Source organism: Pristiophorus japonicus, chromosome 3, assembly GCF_044704955.1.
Source record: "Pristiophorus japonicus isolate sPriJap1 chromosome 3, sPriJap1.hap1, whole genome shotgun sequence".
In the NCBI taxonomy this organism is placed as follows: Eukaryota; Metazoa; Chordata; class Chondrichthyes; family Pristiophoridae; genus Pristiophorus; species Pristiophorus japonicus.
This window is the reverse complement of record NC_091979.1, coordinates 190,713,150-190,738,961: the sequence shown is the minus strand read 5'-3', so window position 1 is coordinate 190,738,961 and position 25,812 is coordinate 190,713,150. Positions and strand designations below refer to the sequence as shown.

Sequence of the window (25,812 nt, the reverse complement as noted above, 5' to 3'; positions counted from 1 at the left end):
ATCTGAACACATGACATCAGATTCTACATATACGCTGATGACAACCAGCTCTACCTCACCACCACATCTCTCAACCCCTCTACTGCTTCTGTGTCGTCAGACTGCTTGACCAACATCCAGTCCTGGATGAGCCACATTTCCTCCAATTAAATATTGGGAAGACCAAAGCCATTGTCTTTGGCCTCCGCCACAAACTCCATTCCCTAGCCAATCGATTCCATCTCCCTCCCTGGCCATTGTCTCAGGCTAAACCAGACTATCCACAACCTCTGCATCCTATATGACCCTGAGCTGAGCTTCCGACCACATAATCCTCTCCATCACAAACATCAACCTCTAACATCGCCCATCCCCACCTCTGCTTCAGCCCATCTGCTGCTGATACGATAAGCATGCTTATGGTGATTTTTTTTTTGTCTAATTATTTATCCCTCAATCAACATAACAAAAATTGATTATCTGGTCATTATCTCATTGCTGTTTGTGCGAGTTTGGGGTGCGTACATTGGCTGCCGCATTTCCTACAACAGTGACTACATTCCAAAAGTACTTCATTGACTGTAAAGTGATTTGCGTCGTCCGGTGGTCGTGAAAGGTGCTGTATAAATGCATGTCTTTCTTTCTTTCTTTGTTAGCTCGAGACTTAACTATTCCAACTCTCTTCTGCCCAGTTTCCCATCTTTCACCTTCTATAAGCATAAGCACATCTAAAACTCGACTGCCCATATCCTAACCCAGTTCACTAAGTCCAGTTCACCCATCACCCATGTGCTCGCTGACCTACATTGGCACCTGATCCACCAATGCCTTGATTTTAAAATTCTCATCCACGTGTTCAAATCAAAATTCTCATCCACGTGTTCAAATCCCTCCGTGGCCTCGCTCCTCCCTATTTCTGTAACTTCCTCCAGCCCAACAACCTTCTGAGAACACTGCGGTCATTCAGATCTGGCCTCTTGCGCATTCCACACTTCCTTCGCCCCACCATTGGCAACCGTGCCTTCAACTGCCTGGCCCCAAGCTCCGGAATTCCTTCCCTAAACATCTCTGCCTCTCTCTTCTCCTTCAAAACTCTTAAGTCCTACCTCTTTGACCAAGCTTTTAGTCACCCATCCTAATATCTCCTTTGGCACTGTGTAAATTTTGTTTGATAACATTCCTGAGAAGTGCCTTGGGACATTCTACTATATAAAAGGCGCTATAAAAAGGTGGGCAGAGGAAGCGTTTCAAGGACACCCTCAAAGCCTCCTTGATTAAGTGCAACATCCCTACCAGCACCTGGGAATCCCTGGCCCAAGACTGCCCTAAGTGGAGGAAGAGCATCCAGGAGGGTGCTGAGCACCTTGAGTCTCGTCGCTGAGAGCATGCAGAAACTAAGCGCAGACAGAAGGAGCGTGCGGCAAACCAGACTCCCCAGACTTCAATGACGGTCTGTCCTACCTGTGACAAAGACTGTAATTCCCATATTGAACTGTACAGTCACCTGAGAACTCACTTTTAGAGTGGAAGCAAGTCGTCTTCTATTTCGAGGGGCTGCTTATGATGATGACTTGGTAAAATAATGGGACTAAAGGCAGACAAGTCCCCTAAACCTGATGGCTTACATCCTAGGGTCTTAAAAGAAGTGGCCGCAGAGATAGTGGATGCATTGGTTGTAATTTACCAAAATTCCCTGGATTCTGGGGCGTTCCCAACAGATTGGAAAGCCGCAAATGTAACGCCCCTATTTAAAAAAAGGAGGCAGACAAAAAGCAAAGATTAATGGGAAAGCGGGTTGTGTAGAGAACACAGAGAGGCTGCAAAGAGATTTAAATAGGTTAAGCAAATGGGCTAAGGTTTGGCAGATGGAATACAATGTCGGAAAATGTGAGGTCATCCACCTTGGGGGAAAAAAAAAAACAGTAAAAGGGAATATTATTTGAATGTGGAGAAATTACAACATGCTGCGCTGCAGAGGGACCTGGGGGTCCTTGTGCATGAAACTCTTTTAGGGGAAAAAAAAAGAAAGAAAAAAAATTTGTCTCTTCTCTCCAATTGGCGCCTGGCTTAAGCCAAAGGCCAGAGCCAGCAAAACTGGAAAAACGAGTTTCTGCAGTCAGTCGATTTGCATATGAATGCCCAATCAACAGGTACTCCACTTGATCTTAGCCAAAAGGTGCATGAAACTCTTTTCGGAAAGAAAAAAAAAAGAGTTTCATGCACCTTTTGGCTAAGATCAAAATCCCCAAAAGTTAGTTTGCAGGTGCAGCAGGTAATCAGGAAGGCGAATGGAATGTTGGCCTTCATTGCGAGAGGGATGGAGCACAAAAGCAGGGAGGTCCTGCTGCAACTGTACAGGGTATTGGTGAGGCCGCACCTGGAGTACTGCGTGCCGTTTTGGTCACCTTACTTAAGGAAGGATATACTAGCCTTGGAGGAGGTGCAGAGACGATTCAGCAGGCTGATTCTGGAGATGAGGGGGTTACCTTATGATGATAGAGTGAAGAACCAGTCTACTCAATCTGAGTTCGGAAGGATGAGGGCTGATCTTATAGAAGCATTTAAAATAATGAAAGGGATAGACAAGATAGAGGCAGAGGTTGTTTCCACTGGTCGGGGAGACTAGAACTAGGGGGCACAGCCTCAAAATACAGGGGAGCCAATTTAAAACCGAGTTGAGAAGAAATTTCTTCTCCCAGAGGGTTGTAAATCTGTGCAATTCTCTGCCCAAGGAAGCAGTTGAGGCTAGCTCATTTAATGTATTCAAATCACAGATAGATAGATTTTTAACCAATAAGGGAATTAAGGGTTACGGGGAGCGGGCGGGTAAGTGGAGCTGAGTCCACGGCCAGATCAGCCATGATCTTTTTGAATGGCGGAGCAGGCTCGAGGGGCTAGATGGCCTACTCCTGTTCCTAATTCTTATGTTCTTATGTAGAACTCAGGAGACATTGCAGGTGAGGGTCCAAGAGCAGATGGGTCAAGTCACTTCATCCACAATAAGTTACAGGAAGCAAGGTTCTCAAAAGATTCTCGCTGCCCACCAGCCGCCCCCCCCCCCCCCCACCCCCGCATGGTGTGTTACCTTCAGGAGCCAGAATAAGGAACATAACAGAGTGAGCTCAGCAGCTTCTGGCGAGAGGGAGAAATCAGTTGAAAGCGGTGGCTTTAAATAGAAGCAATAACTTCGGAGAAAATTGGATTAATGTCCTGCATGAGTTAAGCAGGGCCTCAAAAAGGTAGCAATGTCAGGATTACGAGCAGAGCCATGCGCTAGCCAGTACAGAACAGCCAGATTCACGAAGTAACTACAAGATGGAGGGGCATAGGGACCAGTTCGAGGGCCGCCTCGTTCTTGATTCCCCCACGAGTGGAAACATCCCCTCTGCATCTACTTTGTCAAGCCCCCTCAGAATCTTAGACGTTTCAATAAGATCGCCTCTCATTCTTCTAAACTACAATGAAGAGAGACCCAACCTGCTCAACCTGTCTTCAGAAGTCAACCGCTTCATCTCAGGAATCAACCGAGTGAACCTTCTCTTAACTGCCTCCAATTCAAGTATATCCCTCCTTAAATAAGGCGGCCAAAACTGTACGCAGTACTCCAGGTGTGGTCTCATCAATATCCTGTACAGTTGTAGCAGGACTTCCCTGTTTTTATACTCCATCCCCCTTGCAATAAAGGTCAACGTTCCATTTGCCTTACTGATTACTTGCTGTACCTGCATGCTAACTAACTTTGTGTTTCATGTACAAGGACCCCCAGTAACTCAGCATTTTGTAATTTCTCCCTATTTAAATAATAATTTGCTTTTTTATTTTTCCTACCAAAAAGTGGATAACCACATTTTACTCCATCTGCCACATTTTTTGCCAACTCACTTAGCCTATTTATATCCCTTTGCAGATTCTGTGTGTCCTCCACACAACTTGCTTTCCCATCGATCTTTGTATCAGCAAATTTGGCTCCATAACACACGGTCCCTTCATCCAAGTCATTAATATAGATCGTAAATAGTTGAGGCCCCAGCACTGATCCCTGTGGCACCCCACTAGTCACAGTTTGCCAACCTGAAAATGACCCATTTATCTCTGTTTTCTGTTAGTTAGCCAATCTTCTATCCATGCTAATATATTAGCCCCAAACCTGTGAGCGCTTATCTTGTGCAGCTTATATGGCACCTTATCGAATGCCTTCTGGAAATCCAAATACACCACATCCACTGGTTCCCCCTTATTCACCCTGCTCTTTACATCCTCAAAGAACTCCAGCAAATTCGTCAAACATGATTTCCCCTTCATAAAACAATGCTGACTCCGCTTGACTGTATTATGCTACTACTTCCTTAACAATGGACTCTAGCCATTTTCCCAATGACAGTTAAGCAGCTAACTGGTCTATAGTTTCCTGTTTTCTGTCTCCCTCCTTTTTTAAATAGGGGCGATACATTTGCGGTTTTCCAAGAATCCAGAGAATTTTGGCAAATTGCAACCAATGCATCCACTATCTCTGCAGCCACTTCTTTTAAGACCCTTGGGTGCAGGCCATCAGGTCCAGGGGACTTGTCCACCTTTAGTCCCATTATTTTACCGAGTACTTTTTAGTTAGTGATGGTGATTGTTCCCCCTTCCCTGCAGCCCCTTGGTTATTTCTTGTCTCTAATTCAGAAGGTTGTAGCTTCAAGTCCCACTCCAGACCTGAGCACTTAATCTAGGCTGACACTCCAGTGCAGTACTGAGGGTATGCCGCATTATCGGAGATGCAGTTTATCAGATGAGAATTTAAAGCTCAGTCTATCTGTTTAGGTAGACACAAAAATTACCATGGCACTATTCAAAGAGAAGTGAGCTATGTCGATTTTCCAAATTCTAAAAATCAATAATAAAACTCAATGCTAGCCAACAAACTGTTCAATCAGTGCATCTTTGTATTAAGGACATCATTGAACAGCAACTGTTGCTGTTCAAATAAAACTGCAATCCTGCCAGAATAGTTGCCAAATTTAAGCACTTAATCTCAGTTGCTGAATGTCATCAACATCCCTGGAGTTTTGCCCAGGGCTGCTTCTCTGCAACAACAGCACAAAGTGTGCTGATCCCAATAAAATAATTCCTTTCCAGCTGTACCAGGCACTCTGGTTAAAAGAATCAATGCAATATCATCAGCAATTTGAAGTGTCTCACTGCAGAAATGCAATTCACCAACAAGGGCTCACGTTATGCTCAAAAGTTAATTAACAATTTATAGTAGCATTATGTAATATACAAAGAGTTAAGAACTTATGGTCAGTCACTATCACCTCTACTTGCAACACAGAGAAGTTCTTACATTATCAGCTGGTCAAAATGAGGACCAGCCTAATTAAGTATAGGCTATACCCTTCTACTGTTATTTTTTAATTTTGGACCTACATCATTAAAACATGTCTACAAGTCATAAACTGAATTTGGCGTCAATCATCCTTTGAGGAGAAGAAAGATATGATAGATGAGCAAAATAAAGTGGATGCAGTGCACATGGACTTCTGAAAACTCTGATGTTAGCACAAAATGAGACTATTTAAGATTAAGGATTATGCAATTAGGAGAAGGGTAGCAAATTGAATTAAAAACTGTTTAGAAGGGAGTGGCAGATAGTAGGTATCAGGACTCTACTCAGACTGCTTCTCTTCACGGGAGACATCAATGATTTGGGTATTCAACATTTAGGAAGGATAGACAGAAAGGAAAAGGAAGTGGGGTGGTGTTGCTGGTTAAAGAGGAAATGAATGCAATAGTAAGGAAGGACATTAGTTTGGATGATGTGGAATCTGTATGGGTGGAGCTACGGAATACCAAAGGGCAGAAAACGCTAGTGGGAGGTGTGTACAGACCACCAAACAGTAGTAGTAAGGTTGGGAACAGCATCAAACAAGAAATTAGGGATGCGTGCAATAAAGGTACAGCAGTTATCATGGACGACTTTAATCTACATATTGATTGGGCTAACCAAACTGGTAGCAATGCAGTGGAGGAGGATTTCCTGGAATGTATTCGGGATGGTTTTTTAGACCAATATGTCGAGGAACCAACAAGAGGGCGGGCCATCCTAGACTGGGTGATGTGTAATGAGAACGGACTAATTAGCAATCTTGTTGTGCGAGGTCCCTTGGGAAAAAGTGACCATAATATGGTAGAATTTTTTATTAAGATGGAGAGTGACACAGTTAATTCAGAGACTAGAGTCCTGAAGTTAAGGAAAGGTAACTTCGATGGTATGATGAATTGGCTACAATAGACTGGCGAGTGATACTTAAAGGGTTGACGGTGGATAGGCAATGGCAAACATTTAAAGATCACATGGATGAACTTCAACAATTGTATATCCCTATCTGGAGTAAAAATAAAACGGGGAAGATGGCTCAACCGTGGCTAACGAGGGAAATTAAGGATAGTGCTAAATCCAAGGACGAGGCCGAAAAATTGGCCAGAAAAAGCAGCAAACCGGAGGACTGGGAGAATTTTGTAATACAGCAGAGGAGGACAAAGGGTTTAATTAGGAGGGGGAAAATAGATTATGAGGGGAAACTTGCTGGGAATATAAAAACTGACTGCAAAAGCTTCAATAGATATGTGAAGAGAAAAAGATTAGTGAAAACAAACATAGGTTCCTTGCTGTCAGATTCAGGTGAATTTATAATCATAATTATCATCATAGGCGGTCCCTCGAACGAGGATGACTTGCTTCCATGAGTTCACAGGTGTTTCGATGAAGGACCCGATGTTCCAGTCCTGAACTCCAACTGAATGGGTGGAAGATGCCTGTGCGCAAATTTTTTTTAATGTGTGGTGACCGTTGCACAGCAGCCACCACACGGGCTTGACAGAGCTCGGCCTTTATCCAGTGGCAATGATTAACCAGGATGACTGGAGACCTGTTCTGCTGCACGGACCTAGTGTGCACACATATCACAGTGTGTGCTGGCCCGTGCTGCCCCTGGGCCCTCGGCTCTTCTGGGGCCTGTACCCTCATTCACTGAACCTCCGCCACGACCTCTCGCCACTCCTCTGCCATAAACATTCACCGCATCTCGCCACTCATCCGCCCTGACCTTCCCACTCCTCTGTACCTGGGCCCTGCCAATGTTCCTGCCCACGCGCCAAAACGGTGACCAGGGTTTTGATGACATCACCCAGTCGCCCATCTCAAAATCATCGCATACTTGGAGCAGCTCGCGCTGGAGATTGTTATGCTCTAAATATGGATAGCAGCAATGTGTGGCACAGCTTTGTGTGAGTGAGTGAAAGAGATTACCTTCTTTAAGCATGCCTCATGATATAACTCAGTTACTCCCTCTTTATGGAAAGCAGTGAGTTGTGTCACAGTTCCATTTCGCTTTCTAAGTGGACTGTAGTGTGACTCTTTCATTCAAGGGGCCAGCAAACTTTATAATAAGGCTTAGTTAATCCTATTCTATGAATTGCAATGTAACGAATGTTATAATTTTAATTAGGCTTCGTTTAGGCACTGTACAGCCTTCTGGATTCAACATTGAGTTCAAAAATTTCAGAGCGTAACCGCTGTCAATCTTTGGCTCCCTTTCCCGACCCTCTCAGAGCCTGTTTCTTTCTTTTTTTTTCCCTTGTCGCTAATGACAGTTGGTCAGTATCCCATCATTCACACCCTATCTTGACTAATGTTTTTCTAACTCCTGACATTACCATTTGAATTTGGGCCAACATCCCTTTTGTCTCTCTAATCTCTCTTGTCTTTCAACCTATCACAGCCCTTCCCTTTTGGTCTTTCTTCCCCTTTCAGTGCTTGTTCTGTTCTTTTCAAACTCCAGTTCATCGACCCAAAACGTTAACTCTGCTTCCTCTCCACAGATGCTGTCTGACCTGCTGAGATTTCCAGCATTTTCTGTTTTTATTCCAGATTTACTTTTGTTATCATTCCTAGAGTCAGGGACATCAATTTCTTAAATATAGTTAATGGTATAATTTCCTAAAGTTTGAGATAAATGGTACAGCATGAAATCATGTATCCTAGAAAGGTGCTTGGAGTTCTAAATAGTTGTTTGATATCATACCTCGACAATCATCTTGACAGTGGGTAAAGTGGTGGCAAGGTTCTGTGGGTGAGGCGGTCGCACAGTGACAGGCACACACCCTGCATACAGACATTATAAGGAATGGGGAACAAAGAAATGGTGGACCAGTTAAACAAATACTTTGGTTCTGTTTTCACGAAGGAAGACACAAATAACCTTCCGGAAATACTCGGGGACCGAGGGTCTAGTGAGAAGGAGGAACTGAAGGATATCCTTATAAGACGGGAAACTGTGTTTGGGAAATTGATGGAATTGAAGGCCGATAAATCCACGGGGCTGATAGTATGCATCCCAGAATACTTAAGGAAGGGGCCATAGAAATAGTGGATGCATTGGTGATCATTTTCCAACAGTCTATCGACTCTGGATCATTTCCTATGGACTGGAGGGTAGCTAATGGAACACCATTTTTTAAGAAAGGCGGGAGAGAAAACAGGTAATTATAGACCGGTTAGCCTGACCGCATTTGGATAGCAGTGACAGGATCGGTCCAAGTCAACATGGATTTATGAAAGGGAAATTATGCTTGACAAATCTTCTGGAATTTTTTGAGGATGTAACTGGTAGAGTGGACAAGGGAGAACCAGTGGATGTGGTGTATTTGGACTTTCAAAAGGCTTTTAACAAGGTCCCACAAGAGATTGGTGTGCAAAATCAAAGCACATGGTATTGGAGGTAATGTACTGACGTGGATAGAGAACTAGTTGGCAGACAGGAAGCAGAGAGTTGGGATAAACTGTAAGCAGTGACTAGTGGCGTACCACAGGGCTCAGTGCTGGGACCCCAGCTATTTACAATACACAATGATTTAGATGAAGGAATATCTCCAAGGCTCACAGATGACACTAAACTGGGTGGCGGTGTGAGCTGTGAGGAGGATGCTAAAAGGCTGCAGGGGGACTTGGACAAGTTAGGTGAGTGGGCAAACGCGTGGCAGATGCAGTATAATGTGGATAAATGTGAGGTTATCCACTTTGGTGGCAAAAACACGAAGGCAGATTATTATCTGAATGGCGGCAGATTGGGAAAGGGGAGGTGCAACGAGACCTGGGTGTCATGGTTCATCAATCATTGAAAGTTGGCATGCAGGTACAGCAGGTGGTGAAGGCGGCAAATGGTATGTTGGTTTTCATAGCGAGGGGATTTGAGTATAGGAGCAGGGAGGTCTTACTGCAGTTGTATAGGGCCTTGGTGAGGCCTCACCTGAAATAGTGCATTTAGTTTTGGTCTCCTAATCTGAGGAAGGACGTTCTTGCTATTGAGGGAGTGCAGCGAAGGTTCACCAGACTGATTTCTGGGATGGCGGGACTGACATATGAGGAGACACTGGATCAACTGGGCCTTTTTACACTGGAGTTTAGAAGGATGAGAGGGGATCTCATTGAAACTTGCAAGATTCTGACAGGACTGGACAGGGTAGATGCGGGACGAATGTTCTCGATGATGGGGAAGTCCAGAACCAGGGGACACAGTCTAAGGATAAGAGGTAGGCCATTTAGGACTGAGATGAGGAGAAACTTCTTCACTCAAGAGTTGTTAACCCGTGGAATTCCCTACCGCAGAGTTGTTGATGCCAGTTCATTGGATATATTCAAGACGGTGTTAGATATGGCCCTTATGGCTAAAGGGATCAAGGGGTACGGAGAGAAAGCAGGAAAGGGTTACTGAGGGAATGATCAGCCATGATCTTATTGAATGGTGGTGCAGGCTCGAAGGGCCGAATGGCCTACTCCTGCATCTATTTTCCATGTTTCTATGTAGGGTTGGAGGGAGTGGTGTCCAAATATGCGCTTACTTTCAGAGGAGGAGTAGCAAATAATTGAAGACCAAAGGAAGCAGCAAGGAGATGTTGATAAGATGGTTAATTGGGTAAAAAAAGTGGCAGATGGAATTCAATGATCATAAAAGAAAAAATAATTTGCATTTATATCGTGCCTTTCATGACTGCAGGACATCCCAGGGCGCTTTTAATGTAGGAAACTAGGGGCAGCAAGGTCCCACAAACAGCAATTAGATAATGACCATATTATCTGTTTCAGTGATGTTGCTTGAGGGATACTTATTAACCAGGACACCAAGAGGAGTTTTTCTTCGAAATAGTGCCAAGGGGTTTGCTTACAGCCATCCGAGAGAGCAGACAGTTTAATATCTCATCTGAAAGACGGTACTTCCAAGAGTGCAATACTCCCTCAGTACTGCAATGATGTGTCAGTAATAACTATACTTTGAATGACAGAAAACTGGATGACATGAGAGAGCAGAGAGATTTAAGGGTTCAGGTTCACAAGACATAGGTGATTGCAGGAATAGGAAATAAGGGGATATGGTAACAGCGTCGGCACATGGGATAAGGACTGCAGCTCGAGTGGATAAATAACACCAATGCGGAATAGTTGTGCAGAATAGTTGTGCCAAACTGCCTGTTTCCATGCTGTAATTTCTACGTAATTCTATGAAACTAACTAGAAACTATGTTGGAGAGTATCGCTGGATTCCCAATCGCTAAAATATTCTCTGAAGTTGCTCTTTCCCCAAGTATTATCTCTCTTCCAATTTATCACATCAGCAATAAAACATGGCAAGAGCCATGCATTATGAACATGCTGGCTGGATATATGCCAGCAAACAGAATCAGTGGATGCCTCATTATTGCACACACCCTCAGCCTGGAGGTCAGGACCAAAGGAACCACAAGACACCATCACCAAAAGCCCCAGAAAACTTTAAAAATGCCTGACATTGCTTGTAAGCATAATATAAACCAAAAGAAATTCACTATACCTCTTATGCCTTCTGTTGCCGAGGCCCCAAGCTCTGGAACTCCCCGCTAAATCTTGCCGCCTCTCTTTCCTCCTTCAAGACGCTCCTTAAAACCTACCCCTAGATCAAGCTTTTGGTCACCTGCACCAATTTCTACTTATGTGGCTTGGTGCCAAATTGTTTTATCTCATAATACTCCAGTGAAGCGCCTTGGGACATTTCACCATGTTAAAGGCACTATATAAATACAAGTTAATGTTGTTATACACAGAATTTTGGAAGCACACCATTAAATCTGTTCAGAAAGTTTTCTGCATGGCCCATTAGCTTACTGTATCATGTCTCGGCAAAAAGATCAAATTAATTTGGGATCTTGCACTGCTTTACCATCACTGACTAGGACTTTCGGATCAGAGAATTGTTGCGGTGCAAGGATGTATTATGCAGACCTGAAGTGAACTGTGCCCAGATGAGCTGTTAATTTTTGTAAACTGGGCTACCAGGAATACTAAGCACTATTTGGAGCTTGGGATGTGCAAAACCAGATGGAAAGAATACATAACAATTGAAAATGAGGCGTGTTTGTGCCAGACTCACCTTTCTTGCTGACACCATGTGGAGAAACAGTCAGCCCATATGCCAATATTTTCACTCACCATCTGAATGCATTTACATTCCTCGTAAATGGCTTCCACGTCACTGCTGTTCAAAGGCTCAGTAAAAATATTAATGGTAAATTAGTATAACATCGGAATTGTTGTTTCCTATTCTGCTCTTTCCCAATTATAATAAAAGTTCTCCTGTCCAAACTCCTTGTTTCTTTCTTCGGAGATGTTCTCTGATCCAACCAAGCACAATCCCTTTATATTCAGCAAATTAAACATTATTTGATTTGCACAAATCGGATTTAAAAAACTATGGTAAGCAGAATTTTGCATGAACACAAAGGGAAAATTCAGAGCATTTATTTGGTGACTTTTGCAAATGATGGATCAAAATCCCAAGAATATATTTTATCCCTTTGCATTCTGTTGTTGAGATTGTTTCTGTCCAAAACACCCATAAACACTTAGTTTGAGTAGTAATTTATTGGCAGTAATGTGCGTGCGCAATAGTCAATAGTCACAGTGGAACTGTATTCAGTTCATGATATTTAATACAGTAAGAATTGAAGCGCTTTAACTCACACTCAGACGCCTACTGCAAGCAAAACAATGAAAGATTTGTGCAACACTAAGTATAGCACCATTATTCCATTCAGGTACAATATGATGCATAATAATTTAATCATTGGAATTTCTTCACTAAAACCAGTTCGACTTCAAACACCAACCAAGGCAATTTGTTACAATGCAGAGAAAAGCAGTAATGCAAATTTAATATCTACTATGTAAGTAGCAACACAACCCTCGCTAACACCAATACTAGTAAAGATCAAATGCCAGCGCCTCCTAATCCAGAGTCAGCACAGATCGAAAACTACTATTTGCTTCACCAGAAGGAAGGGACACAACTTTTATACCAGTGAAAACATTTAAAAACAGAATGCTCTGAATTTGCATTTTTAAGCTCTTCCCCTGAAAACGCACCAGATTTATGTACCTCAACTGTTAAATTGGCATTCAACTTGATGTTATCCAAGTACAAACTAAGAAATTTTACGATGTAGTCATTTAGCTCAGTACTTAAGTTATCAGCACAAAGCCTTACATCAAGTACATGAAGGTTAGCATACTTCTGTTGACAGGGGTCTCTCACTGAAGAACTCAAACGCAGTCAATTGCAAGAATGCCATTTGACAACATCATTTTGAATTAATTAAAACAACTTGTATTTATACAGTGCCGTTAACATAGTGAAATGTCCCAAGGCGCTTCACAGGAGTATTATGCTATAAAAATGTGAGATGAGCCGCATTAGTAGAAATTAGCGCAGGTGACCAAAAGCTTGATCTAAGAGGTATGTTTTAAGAAGGAAAGAGAGATAGAGAGGCGGAGAGGTTTAGGCAAGGAGTTCCAGAGCTTGGGGCCTCGGCAACAGAAGGCATGGCCACCAATGGCTGACCGAATACAAGCAGGGATGCTCAGAAGGGCAGAATTAGAGGAGGGCAGACATCTTGGGGGGGTTGTGGGGCTGGAGGAGACTAGAGAGATAGGAAGGGGCGAGGCCATGGAGAGATTTTAAAATAAAAATGGGAATTTTGAAATCAAGGTGTTGCTAAACTAGAAGCCAATGTCAGTCAGCAAGTACAGGGGTGATGGGTGAGCAGGATTTGGTGTGCTTTAGGACACAGGCAGCCGAGTTTTGGATCACCTCTAGTTTACGTAGGGTAGAATGTGGGAGGCCAGCCAGGAGTGCGTTAGAATAGTCAAGTCTAGAGGTAACAAAGGCATGGATGAGGGCTTCAGCAGCGCATGAGCTGAGGCAAGGGCGGAGACGGGTGATGTTATGGAGGTGGAAATAGGAGGTCTTAGTTATGCTGCAGATGTGTGGTCGAAAGCTCATTTCAGAGTCAAATATGACACCAAGGTTGCGAACAGTCTGGTCCAGCCTCAGACAGAAGTTGGGGAGAGGGATGGAGTCAGTTGCTAGGGAACGGAGTTTGTGGCAGGGACCGAAAACAATGGCTCCGATTTTCCCAATATTCAATTGGAGAAAATTCCTGCTCATCCAGAACTGGATGTCGGACAAACAGTCTGACAATTTAGAGACTGTGGAGGGTTCAAGAGCAGTGGTAGTGAAGTGGTTAGTGAGGTTAAAGTGAAAGGTTAGGTGTGTATAATGTATAGTTCGATGGGCAGCAGGAAACGGACTGTAGCAGAGCAAATTTGCCAAGAGGATGAAGTGTGTAATAGCCAGCTGTCGATGGGCAACATTATATACACTTAACTGAACGTACACTTACCAGATGCTATAATGCGAAGCAAAAATTGACCATGTATTTAGGCCACAACAGGAACCAGTTCGGGGTTCTAAAACAGTAAATAGAAATCTCTACTTCAGTGGTGTAAAGTCAGCATACTTGGCTGTTACAGTCACCAATGTCATAATAGACAGTGTCTGTACTTTGGCATTCTCAGCTCTGGGAAAGGTCAATAAGCAGCAAATCCACTTGGCTTTAATAGGGGAAACATTACATTCTTATGAAGGTGGTCCATTGTGAGTCAGAAGTAGAGACTCAGTAATAACTGAAATATCTGAAAATCACATCACAAAGCAATCTGTTCAACTACCAGCATTCCTCCATGACCTCATCTAGATATGCAAACCTCACATAAAATCACCAGCATTACACAGCACCCTCAAGGAATCTGTACAATGTCATCTTCAAAGACACTGCTGCTTTGATGACTTGCCTTTCAGTAATGATTTTGATATTTCACACCATCTCTCAGTCCAATCGATCAGTCTATCTTAACTGTTTGCAAAGGTTCATTTCACACAAAGCCTTAGACCTAGCTGTGGAAGTTGGAAATACTCTTTACATGAGTGCATCATATACTGATGATAGAAGACTGAGTTTTTATGTAATCAGCGGGCAAACTATTATAAATATATTCTGTAAACAATTTTACAGAAAACCAAATCACATTAAAACAAATTACCCTGTTGGTAAAAGTTTCAGCATTTTAGGTTTGAGGATACAAATACATTGAGGTCAGCCTGTTACAAGTTGGATAAAAGATTCAAATCAGTCAGCAACCTCACAAAAGCATTTTTAAACTTCTCAACAGAACTGTAAATGGTAGAACCGGTTATGTCATTACTCCCAACATCCCCCTGACCCCAACAACCTCCGCCATCAAGCCAACAAAAACACCAACACCTACAAATACTTAATACAGTAATGTATTAAATATAAATATATATTGCAAATGCCAGTCAATACCCAGTGGTAAAGACCAAATACCCTAACTACAACATACATGCCTCGTAAATAGCGAATACTTTCAGCACAAACATCATAAAGCAGAGACTGTATAAACACCAAGTACATTTGATGTATATTACTCTAATACACAGACATGGGCTACAATAACCCTTTGATCGATGTGCACACAGACACATGGCAATTACCCAGTGACTGAAACACACGGCAATTATTTGGAATATGTGGACGCACGCGCGCACATGCACGCAATTACCGAAGAAATACCCAATTTCAAATTTTGGGCTTTCAACTTGAGTTTTTTTGGTTACTTTAGACAGTTAAATCTAGGTGTAAATTATGAAAATAGCGAGTGCAAGGTGGTCTGTGAAAGAAAAGGTTTGCTCATCCAAATTGTTACCTCCGCATTTTATCTCAGCTTTTTTTGGGTGACATATTGGGTAAACATGTAATGTTGCAAAAAACACAGCAACAGCATTTGCACACTTAGTCTCTTTCACAGGTTATACATTTTTTTAATACTTTTTTGGATTGATTTTTTTTTAATTTGGGCTACTCAGATAGTTTTGTTTTATGGTGTGTTGGAAGAAGTTGCGGACCACACAAAAGGCTAAATTCAGCAATTCTTCACTCCTATTAGATAATCTCGCGATTAGGCAGCAGGACAAAGAATCAGCACTGCAGCTTTGTGGCTCTTGCTCCAACTTAAGCCCCATCGAGCAAGGCTACTGAATTTATCAGCAAAAGCCATTTATGGATAAAGTTGAAGGAGGGCATCAGGTCTCATGACTGGCAAAAATTAAGATTCCGTAAAATCATGTGGATGAAAAATCAGTTTAACAAAATTAATCGGTTAAAATCATTACCATCTCTATCGTTAATAAGGTTCTTGGAGGGGATTCTATCATCATTGTGTTCATAAATGAAAATGTAGAGTGTCAATGTAAAAAAACTGTCAAGTGTAAAGATAAACAACAATTAGGTTTCCATAATATAACAGAAATTGGCTAATTTGACAAAGAAGATAAACAAAAGCAGTCTGCACTGTTTATGGTTACCACTTATTTATAAAATAGCCAATGTTTTTTTTTCAAAAATTGTGGATACTTAAAACACAAATATATAAAAAAATATATATATAAATAAATAAAAAGGCCTGTGTTCAATACTGTATTGTGCTTCTATTAAGCATTTGTTTACTGAATCACTCATCTTTTTTGCACCTTCCCCAGTGCCTCTGACCTTTTTATAATATGGAGATCAGAATTCAAGTATCCAAATAATGGAATTATTCAACACATTTTGTTTTACTCTTCAGCAAAATGTGTTGAATAATTTCATTGTTTGTAGACTTAAATTCTTTTTTTTATCTTTAATGCGCAAGAAAAATACTGGTGTGGAAGGGGCTGTACAGCAAAAGTCCAAGTGATCTGGTCGAGGTAATACTGAGCAATATTTTGTGAAGCAGTCCTTGCCCCTGGGGAACTCTCAAGATTTGATAGCAATGCAAAATTAGTGCTTGCCATTCAATGTGCATGATGCATTACACAAAAGATAGAAGTTGCTGAAAGAGAATTCTGTAGGAAAGAACTGAAGTGTGCTGGAGCAGCTCATTCTTTCTCCTGATTTACAGTATCCACATTCAATTACAAGAATCAGATATCAGCCTTTATTGTAGATCAGGCTGCAATTGTTGCATAGATCAGTGATGTCCAATATGGTAGCCACGAGCCACATGTGGTTAATTATGAATCCAGATGTGTCCAATTGCATTTTTGATTAGTTTATAAAAATGAGTAACAGACACTGTCGTTGAGCATGTGATCTCAATACATTTGCACACCATATGCATGTGTACTTTAGTCTTTTTGTGCATTTGTTGGTAAAATGGCAAGACAAAAACCAGAGCAGAGCATGCAATTGTTTTTTGATCATTATGTACTTGACTTCCTTGGTTACTGTTTATTGGTTAACTGCTAAAATGGTGCGTAACACAGATGAGAATGCCCAACTTCATGCTAGAATTCCAAAATTTGATTGAGAGGAAAATCTTCAAAGTTTCGCACTGAATGGTGGTGGATGTTTGTTAGGTAAATATACCTGAGAAGTACATTTATTAGTATTGTGTGCAAGGTGTTTTCTACTAAAATTAGTTCATATGGCTAAAATGATGCCACTGTCACCACACCTGTCCCTAGTCAGCAATTTCTATTGGATTACACTGATGTAGATCTGGAGATGAATAGAGAACGGAGCGAACCTGCAAGGCCCCATGCCAATGGCAACCAACAAGAATCTGTGTGGGAGGAAAAATCATGGACAGATTCATGCCAGTGATACAAACCCTCAATGAGCAGGTTATAAAAGTATATATCAGCAGGTTGTATAAACAGGTTGCAGCGTTCATATTCTTGGTCAAGTGGATGGGGGAGTGGCACAGTTAAAATTGAAAAAAGACAAGCAGAGCAAACTTGTTTTTCTTAGGAGAAAGTGCACTCCGATGGAATCAGTATGCTCGGTTTATGGATGAAGCTGCATCAGCTAATTGAACCACAATGGAATCCAAACGTGGGCTTCAGGGTAGTCAGACTGAAGCGAACAGTAGTGCAGACTGTCAATAGTTAGCTGAGGAACAGTGGAGCTGCACCAAAGAAGTCTTACCCTCTTCACAGTTGAATGATACTGAAAGTGAGCCAGGGAAGCCTCAGCCACTCAGCAATTTGAGATATATCCCGTGCTATGCAAATATCACCTTTGCCGAACATGCATTACTCCTTTCCTCAGTTTATTAGATCTTACTGTAACTAAAATAATGAAGCATTTTTACATAAAAGCATTTCACCAAATGATGCAATTTCGCCAATGGGCTTCATTGGCAATTTTTGACCTCGAATAGACTATGTTAAAACTAGCAGAATCTAGAGTTAAAACAATGTGAACAGGAGGTTACAATGGATCAGAAGTAGCACAAGGTAGCTAAAGCAGAAAAAATTGCATTAGCACAATCACCTCAGATATGGCTGGGTGACAGGTCAGTGGCTCATGGCATGTGGCACAATGAGACAGAGTATTAATATGTAATGCGTAAGTGAGGGGAAAATCATTTATGCAAATGATTCCTTACTTTTAAAGTTCAGGACTTTATCCAGGTCAAAAGGAGTCATGCTGCGTATCGTCAGAAGTTTACGCCATCACCTGGCCCATCGCGGGCCCCTAATCTAATCCTACTCTCCTTCTCGCTACCTATACCCTTTAACATTCTTCTTTTTACACAGAAACATAGAAAATAGTTGCAGGAGTAGGCCATTCGGCCCTTCGAGCCTGCACCACCATTCAATAAGATCATGGCTGATCATTCACCTCAGTATCCCTTTCCTGCTTTCTCTCCATACCCACTGATCCCTTTAGCTGTAAGGGCCAACTCCCTCTTGAATATATCCAATGAACTGGCATCAACAACTCTCTGAGGTAGAGAATTCCATAGGTTAACAACTCTGAGTGAAGAAGTTTCTCCTCATCTCAGTCCTAAATTACCCCTTATCTTTAGACTATGTCCCCTGGTTCTGGACTTCCCCAACATCAGGAACATTCTTCCAGCATCTAACCTGTCCAGTCCCGTCAGAATTTTGTGTGTTTCTATGAGATCCCCTCTGATTCTTCTAAACTCCAGTGAATACAGGCCCAGTCGATCCAGTATCTCCTCAAATGTCAGTCCTGTCATCTGGTGAACCTTCGCTGCACTCCCTCAATAGCAAGAGCATCCTTCCTCAGATTAGGAGACCAAAACTGAATACAATATTCCGGGTGAGTCCTCACCAATGCCCTGTACAACTGCAGTAACACCTCCCTGCTCCTATACTCAAATCCCCTAGCTATGAAGGCTAACATACCATTTTTGCCTTCACCGCCTGCTGTACCTGCATGCCAACTTTCAAATGACTGATGTACCATGGCATCCAGGTCTCGTTGCACCTCCCCTTTTCCTAATCTGCCGCCATTCAGATAATATTCTGCCTTCGTGTTTTTGCCACCAAAGTGGATAACCTCACATTTATCCACATTATACTGCATCTGCCACGCGTTTGCCCACTCACCTAACTTGTCCAAGTCCCCCTGCAGCCTTTTAGCATCCTCCTCACAGCTCACACCGCCACCCAGCTTAGTGTCATCTGCAAACTTAGAGATATTACACTCAGTTCCCTCATCCAAATCATTCATGTATATTGTAAATAGCTGGGGTCCCAGCACTGCGGCACCCCACTAGTCACTGCCTGCCATTATGAAAAAGACCCGTTTATCCCAACTCTCTGCTTCCTGTTTGCCAACCAGTTCTTTATCCACGTCAGTACATTACCCCCAATACCATGTGCTTTAATTTTGCACACCAATCTCTTGTGTGGGACCTTGTCAAAGCCTTTTGAATGTCCAAATACACCACATCCACTGGTTCTCCCTTGTCCACACTACCAGTTACATCCTCAAAAGATTCTAGAAGATTTGTCAAGCAGGATTTCCTTTTCATAAATCCATGCTGACTTGGACCGATCCTGTCACTGCTTTCCAAATGTGCTGCTATTTCATCTTTAATAATTGATTCCAACATTTTCCCCACTGCTGATGTCAGGCTAGCCGGTCTATACCCGGTATAATTACCCGTTTTCTCTCTCCCTCCTTTCTTTAAAAGTGGTGTTACATTAGCTACCCTCCAGTCCATAGGAACCGATCCAGAGTGGATAGACTGTTGGAAAATGATCACCAATGCATCCACTATTTCCAGGGCTACTTCCTTAAGTACTCTGGGATGCAAACCATCAGGCCCCAGGGATTTATCGGCCTTCAATCCCATCAATTTCCCCAACACAATTTCCTGCCCAATAAGGATTTCCTTCAGTTCCTACTGCTCACTAGCCCCTCGGTCCCTTAGTATTTCCAGAAGGTTATTTGTGTCTTCCTTCGTGAAGACAGAACCAAAGTATTTGTTTAACTGGTCTGCCATTTCTTTGTTCCCAGTTATAAATTCACCTGAATCTGACTGCAAGGGACCTATGTTTGTTTTCACTAATCTTTTTCTCTTCACATATTTATAGAAGCTTTTGCAGTCAGTTTTTATGTTCCCAGCAAGCTTCCTCTCATACTCTATTTTCCCCCTCCTAATTAAACCCGTTGTCCTCCTCTGCTGTATTACAAAATTCTCCCAGTCCTCAGGTTTGCTATTTTTTCTGGCCAATTGAAGCAATTACCCAATTCCCTTTTAAAATAATTTATCGACTCTACTTCAACAACCGTTTCTGGCAGAGAGTTTCACATTCTAACTACCCTCTTAATTTTTGAAAACGATGATTCGGTTTGTGATTATCTCAGATTTGTGCCCTCTCATTACCACCATCTCATACATCAGTAGAAACAGTCGATCACTAATTACCATAACCTTACTCGGTCAGGCTGCTTGTCGGACTTCCCATCTTGAATGAGCAATTTCCTCTAATTAAAACATTGGGAATATCAAAATCAGCTTCAGGCCCAATCACAAAATCCGTATCTTTGCCAAGGACTGGTCAAAACCCTCTATGGCCTTGCCTCTTCCTATATGTCACCGCCCCAAACTCCATTCTTCAGACTCTGGCCTTGTGCATGCCCATCCCTCCTTTCGCCCCATTGTTCACACTCAAGTCTTACACTTTATAAATTCCTCCACTTTATAAATTCTTCTTTAAAACCAATTTCAGACCAAGCTTTTAGTCACCTTTTCTAATATCTCATGCTTTAGCTTGACATCCATTTTTTTCTTACGTCTCTGCAAAGTACCGTGGACAGTTTTCGATATTATTGAGGGTTGCTGTTGTCATCATAGTCGTACACCTCTATCAAGTAACCCCTCAACCTTCTCATTAAAATTAAAAATGCCCAAGTCGCTTTAGTTGTCTTTCATAACTTTAACCTCTCATTATTGGTAATATTCTCATAAATCTACACTGCAACTTTTACATTGCTTTGATATTATTTCGAAATGGGGTTCTCAAAACCAATACACAACTGCATCCAAGAAAAGATCTTGTACAAGTTCTACAATATCTCCTTGCTTTTGTGTTTTATTTCGCTAGGTACAAAACCAATAAATCTATTTGCCTAAATATGGCCTTACCTATCTTTAATGACCTCTGTATCTGCATACCAACGTCTATGTTATTTAAAATCTTAGAGTTCAAGATATATTTTCTCTCCTTATTCTTGCTTCGAAAATGTATCACTTCACATGTTTTTATCCTCTGCCCATCCCGCTAGCCTGTCATCCTGTAGTCCACAACAATTTATCACAATTCGTCACACCCTAATTTAGGGTCATCAGCAAATTTCAATATTCTTCCCTCAATACCCAAATCCTGCAAGTAAAAATAGCCCAAACACAGAGCTCTGTGGCAAACCATTAATCTCTCCAGTTTAAGAAACTCTCCCATACTCCTACCTTTTGCTTTCTTCCCTCCAACCATCTCTCCATTCATATGCCATCCACTTAATCATATGTGCCATTATCTTTGTCATAGTTCTCTTACATATAGTAACATTGATTTTTGTTAAATCCATAGAAACCATTTCCATGCACTTCTTTCAGCTATCCTCTCAATTTCTCAAAATATTATATGGTTGGTTAAGCACAAACAGCTCATAAGAAATGGGTGCTGACAAATGTTTAGTAATTTAATCCCATTTTATAGTTTTCAGTAATTTACCAACAACTGAAGCAAGATTAACTGGCCTATAAATTCCTGTCTTATCTCAGTTGTGACAATGACAACATTACTGATACTATATAAATTAAAGTTAAGAACATCCCAAAGCACTTCAGATAAATTTGTGGAAAGCAGCGAGCATTCAAGGGAAGGAGAGACAGGGGGCTCAATTTTCCCCAGCGATTTGCGCCTTTTTTTGGAGCAGGCTGCTTTTTTTGGCCTAAGTTAAAAAAACAGTTTCCCCAATCAATTTGCACCAGCGTAACTCAGTAACAATTTTTTTTTTAGGTTAATTTTTTTTCTCAGCCAAATGGGGCGTAAATCTGCCACCCGCGCCAATTCTGACAATTTAGGCAAGTTTGGTCAGCTGAGAGTTACTCCAGTTCTGCTTAGGCCAGCGTATGTGGCCCCTTCTGCAGGAAAACCTTCTGGAGAGTTAAAGAAATTGGCGCAGGTAAGTGCAGGGGAGACAGAGATCGAAAGAGAGAGAGAGAGAGAGAGAGAGAGAGAGAGAGAGAGAGACAGACATTCGGGCTGGGGAGCGGACCGGTAAGCCCTTCGGTCAGGGCTAGGGGCGGTGGTAGCTGGACCGGCTTTACTAATTGCAGGTAAGTTGCTGCAATGTATTTTAATGTGTTTTTAAGTTGATGTAATCTGTTTTAATGTGTTGGGAGCTGGCTCTGTATGTTTCACTTTGCAGCCTCAGCTCACATTGTGTCCCTGGTTACCATGGCAGCCCGATCTTTTTGGCGCAGATCAAGGCTCCAGCCCCAAAACTAAAGGACAGGTTCGGCCATGCTAAAATGAAGAAATCCAACAGGGAAACTTAGAACATTTTTTGGGGGCGTACTTGGGCCCCAAAAAAACGGGCGTTTCAAGTACGTAAAAAAAAAAGCTTTGGGGAAAATTGAGCCCATGGAATGCTTGATGAGAAAATAATGATTGTGAATATTTGGTAAAAACAGAATATCACAACCAGAGGGCTATAATCTTTATCCTGGTGCAAGTCTGTTCCCCACGGGATCGTAAGTTTTTAAGATAGACACTTTTTATAGTGAAATTGAAGCATTAGCAATTGAATTCTTTAGGCAAGTGTCTTTACAGCTAACTCTTCGTCAATGTGATCTCCTGGACTGGTTTTGATCGCCGGAGGGGGTCGGAGAGGAATTTCCCAGAGTATTTTTTTCCCTCATTGGCCCTGGATTTATGCCTTTCCCACATTTCATGGCTGGTGGGGGGTGGGTGAAAAAGAGGGAGGTGGTAAGGAAGTGTTTCGTCGTGATGCTGCGTTCATCATGGTGTAGGGCAAGCTTGATGGACCAGCTCGTCTTTTCCTGCCCGTCAGTTTCGTAAGCAAGAAAATACTTACATAATTGGGCTGGTACCCTGAACAAACAAGTTAGTCATCCAATTAAGAGTCATCTATATGGCAATGCATTAGCAAAAGCAGATCTGCTTAGCGAGGAGCCAGCCAGGTTTTAGTTTTAGGTTCAGAACAGTTCCTCCCAACCAGTTTGGAATCACTAGAATTATGGTAATCTCCAGCACTCAAATCTTGTGAATGATCTTCAGTATAGAGGAAGCAATTCAAAGGCAAAGAACAACAAATCAAAAGCATGTAGAAAATTTTCTATCCAGGACAGACAACGCTCAGTTCATCCATCCTGGCTCGTGCAGCACTTGATTCCGAAAGGAGATCTCTTGGTAACCGAGCTGCAAAAATCAGCCATCTTTCCACAAGATAGTAAATGCAATTAGGTCTTATCGCTGCTCCAAGTATTGATTCAACCTTTGCACCTCTTCAACACATTTATAGAGATGAGCTGAGTTTTGACAAGAACTGTGACAAGGGCCTGAATGAGGTTTCTTCTATTTATTTCTCACACTACCATTGTATTATCAGTCCACACTCATTAATTTGCTATTCAAAACAGAAGTCTAATTTTTGTAATCCAAGTTAACACCAGCAGAAAATATAACCCCATGATATTTATACCCTCACATGGTCTGAGGGAAAACATTGTGAAGTAGACACAATAACTTGCATTTATATAGCGCCTTTACCATAGTTAAAAAGTCCCAAGGCACTTCACAGGAACGTAGTAAAAGACAAAAATAGGTGCCGAACCAAAGAAGTAGATACTAGAGTGGGTGACTAAAAGCTTGGCCAAAGAGCTAAATTTTAAGGAGCGTCTTAAAGGAGGAGGTTGGGTGGAGAGTTTTCAAGAGCTTAAGGCGAAAGGGATGGCCGCTAATGGTGGGGCGTAGGAAGTGGAAGATGCACAAAAGAGGTCACAGTTGGTGGAATGCAGTGTTCTTGGAGGAATGAAGGACGCGACATAGATAGGGTGGGATGAGACCCTTGAGGGTTTTTAACACGAGGATGAGAATTTTTAAATTGATGAGTTTAGTGGACCAAAAACAAAAATACGAGCAGAGGAGTGATGGATGAACGTGACTTGGAGAGAGTTAGGATATAAGCAATGAAGTTTTGGATGAGCTCAAGTTTATGGAAGATGGGAGGCTGGCCAGGAGAGCATTGGAATAGTCAAGTTGGGAGATTAAGAAAAAGTATTGATCAAGGTTTCAGTAGCAAATGGGGTGAAGCAGGGGAGCAGACCAGTGAGATCACAGAGGTGGAAGTAGGCAGTCTTTGTGACAGAGAGGATATGGGGTCGGAAACTCAGCTGATGGTCAAATAGGACATGGAGATTATGAACTGTCTGGTTCAGCCTGAGCCAATGGCCAGAGAGAGGATGGAGTCGGTGGTTAGGGAATGGAGTTTGTGGCGGGAACCGGTCGTCCCAATGTCTAACTGAAGGAAATTCCAGGACTATTTGCCAGACAAGCAATCTGACAACTCGAGGCAGTGGAGGGGTCAAGAGATATGGTGGAGAATTAAAGCTGGGTGTCATGGAACCTGGCGTCATGTCTTCGGATACTGTCACCGAGGGGCATCATGTGGATGGGAAATAAGAGGGGGCCAAGGCTAGATCCTTGGGGGAACTCCAGAGACAATGGTGTGGGGGCAGGAAAATAAGTAATTGCAGGAGATTCCCTGGCAATGACTGGATAGGGAAGTGGAATCAGGCAAGGACAATCCCACTGAACTAGACAACAGAGGAATAGCATTGAAGGAGGATTAGATGGTTAACCATGTCCAAGACTGCAGACAGGTCAGATAGGATGAGGACGGATAGTGCACCACAGTCACAGTGAATATCATTTGTGACTTTGATTAGCATCATTTCAGTGCTGTGGCGGGGCGGAAACCTGATTAGAGAGGTTTAAACATGGAGTTGTGGGAAAGATGTGCATGCATTTGGGAGGCAACAAGTTCAAGCACATTGGAGAAAGGGAGGCTGGAGGTGGGGCGATAGCCTGAAAGGGCAATGGTGTCATGGCAGGTTTTTGAGGAGCGTGGTGATGATGGTAGATTTGAAAGGGAGGGAAACAATTTACAAAAGCAGGTAGTATGGGGGCTGGAGGGCTGGGTGGTCAGCAGTTTAGTGGGAATATGATGAGAGCAAGAGATGGTTCTCATGGATATAATGAGCTCAGAGACGGCATAACAGGTAATAGGAGAGGAACTAGAGAAAGTTCAGAGCTCGGAGGCAAGAAGGGAGGGAGGGATGTGGCACAGGTAACTGAACAGATGGTCTCAATCTTAGTGGCAAAGATTATCACATTCCTTTTCATTTACCAACAATTTTGTTAATCATGTTCATCTTACCTACAGTCTGAGGTATGTATGGAGCCAGCAGTTTGGCCTTTTTCTTTTCATAGCCCTTCTGAGTGATATCACCTGAATGGAAAGAAACAAAATAGTTTTAATATCTCAACATTTGTATAACTGTGCCAATACATACAATACCAAAACAATGCTGCTAACCCTATTCTCCGCTGTTGTACAGCATCACAGTTGCCAAATCAGCAATGAAAACAATGGGGCTAAAATTCCAGCCTCGTGGGTCCATACGGAATATGTACGGACCCGGCAAGGCCCCGCAAAAGCCGGTTTTCGGCACACAATGCGCATGCGTCGAAAACCGGCTTTTCCGATCTGTCAAGTTTTGGCTTGACAGATCGAATGCATTCCTGTAGCCAAGACATTCACGCAGGCGCGATTGGGCAATTTGCCCAACTCTTGCCCAGCAAATGTCCTTAAAACTCTTGTGCCTGGTAAAAGCAGGCCCATAGCCTACTTTCACCAGCATAAGAGTTTTAAAACATATAAAATTAAAATTTTAATACACATTTTTGTGTTAAAAACCATGTCCACTAAGGTAAGTTTATTTTAAAAATCTATTAAAACACGTGGGGAAAAAAATATCCAAAAAATATATTTTTTTTCTAAAACATTTAA

The 25,812-nt window shown here is 42.2% G+C and overlaps 1 protein-coding gene across 2 annotated transcripts in view; it reads right to left on the bottom strand.

The window, feature by feature from the left end:
- Positions 1 to 25,812, bottom strand: part of LOC139260043 (disco-interacting protein 2 homolog A-like) — a 441,929-nt gene that overhangs the window by 291,615 nt on the left and 124,502 nt on the right. For both annotated transcript variants that reach the window (XM_070876128.1, XM_070876127.1), the window contains exon 2: positions 25,180 to 25,251. In XM_070876128.1, coding sequence (XP_070732229.1) covers positions 25,180 to 25,251 — 72 coding nt within the window. The remainder of the gene's footprint in view (positions 1 to 25,179; positions 25,252 to 25,812) is intronic.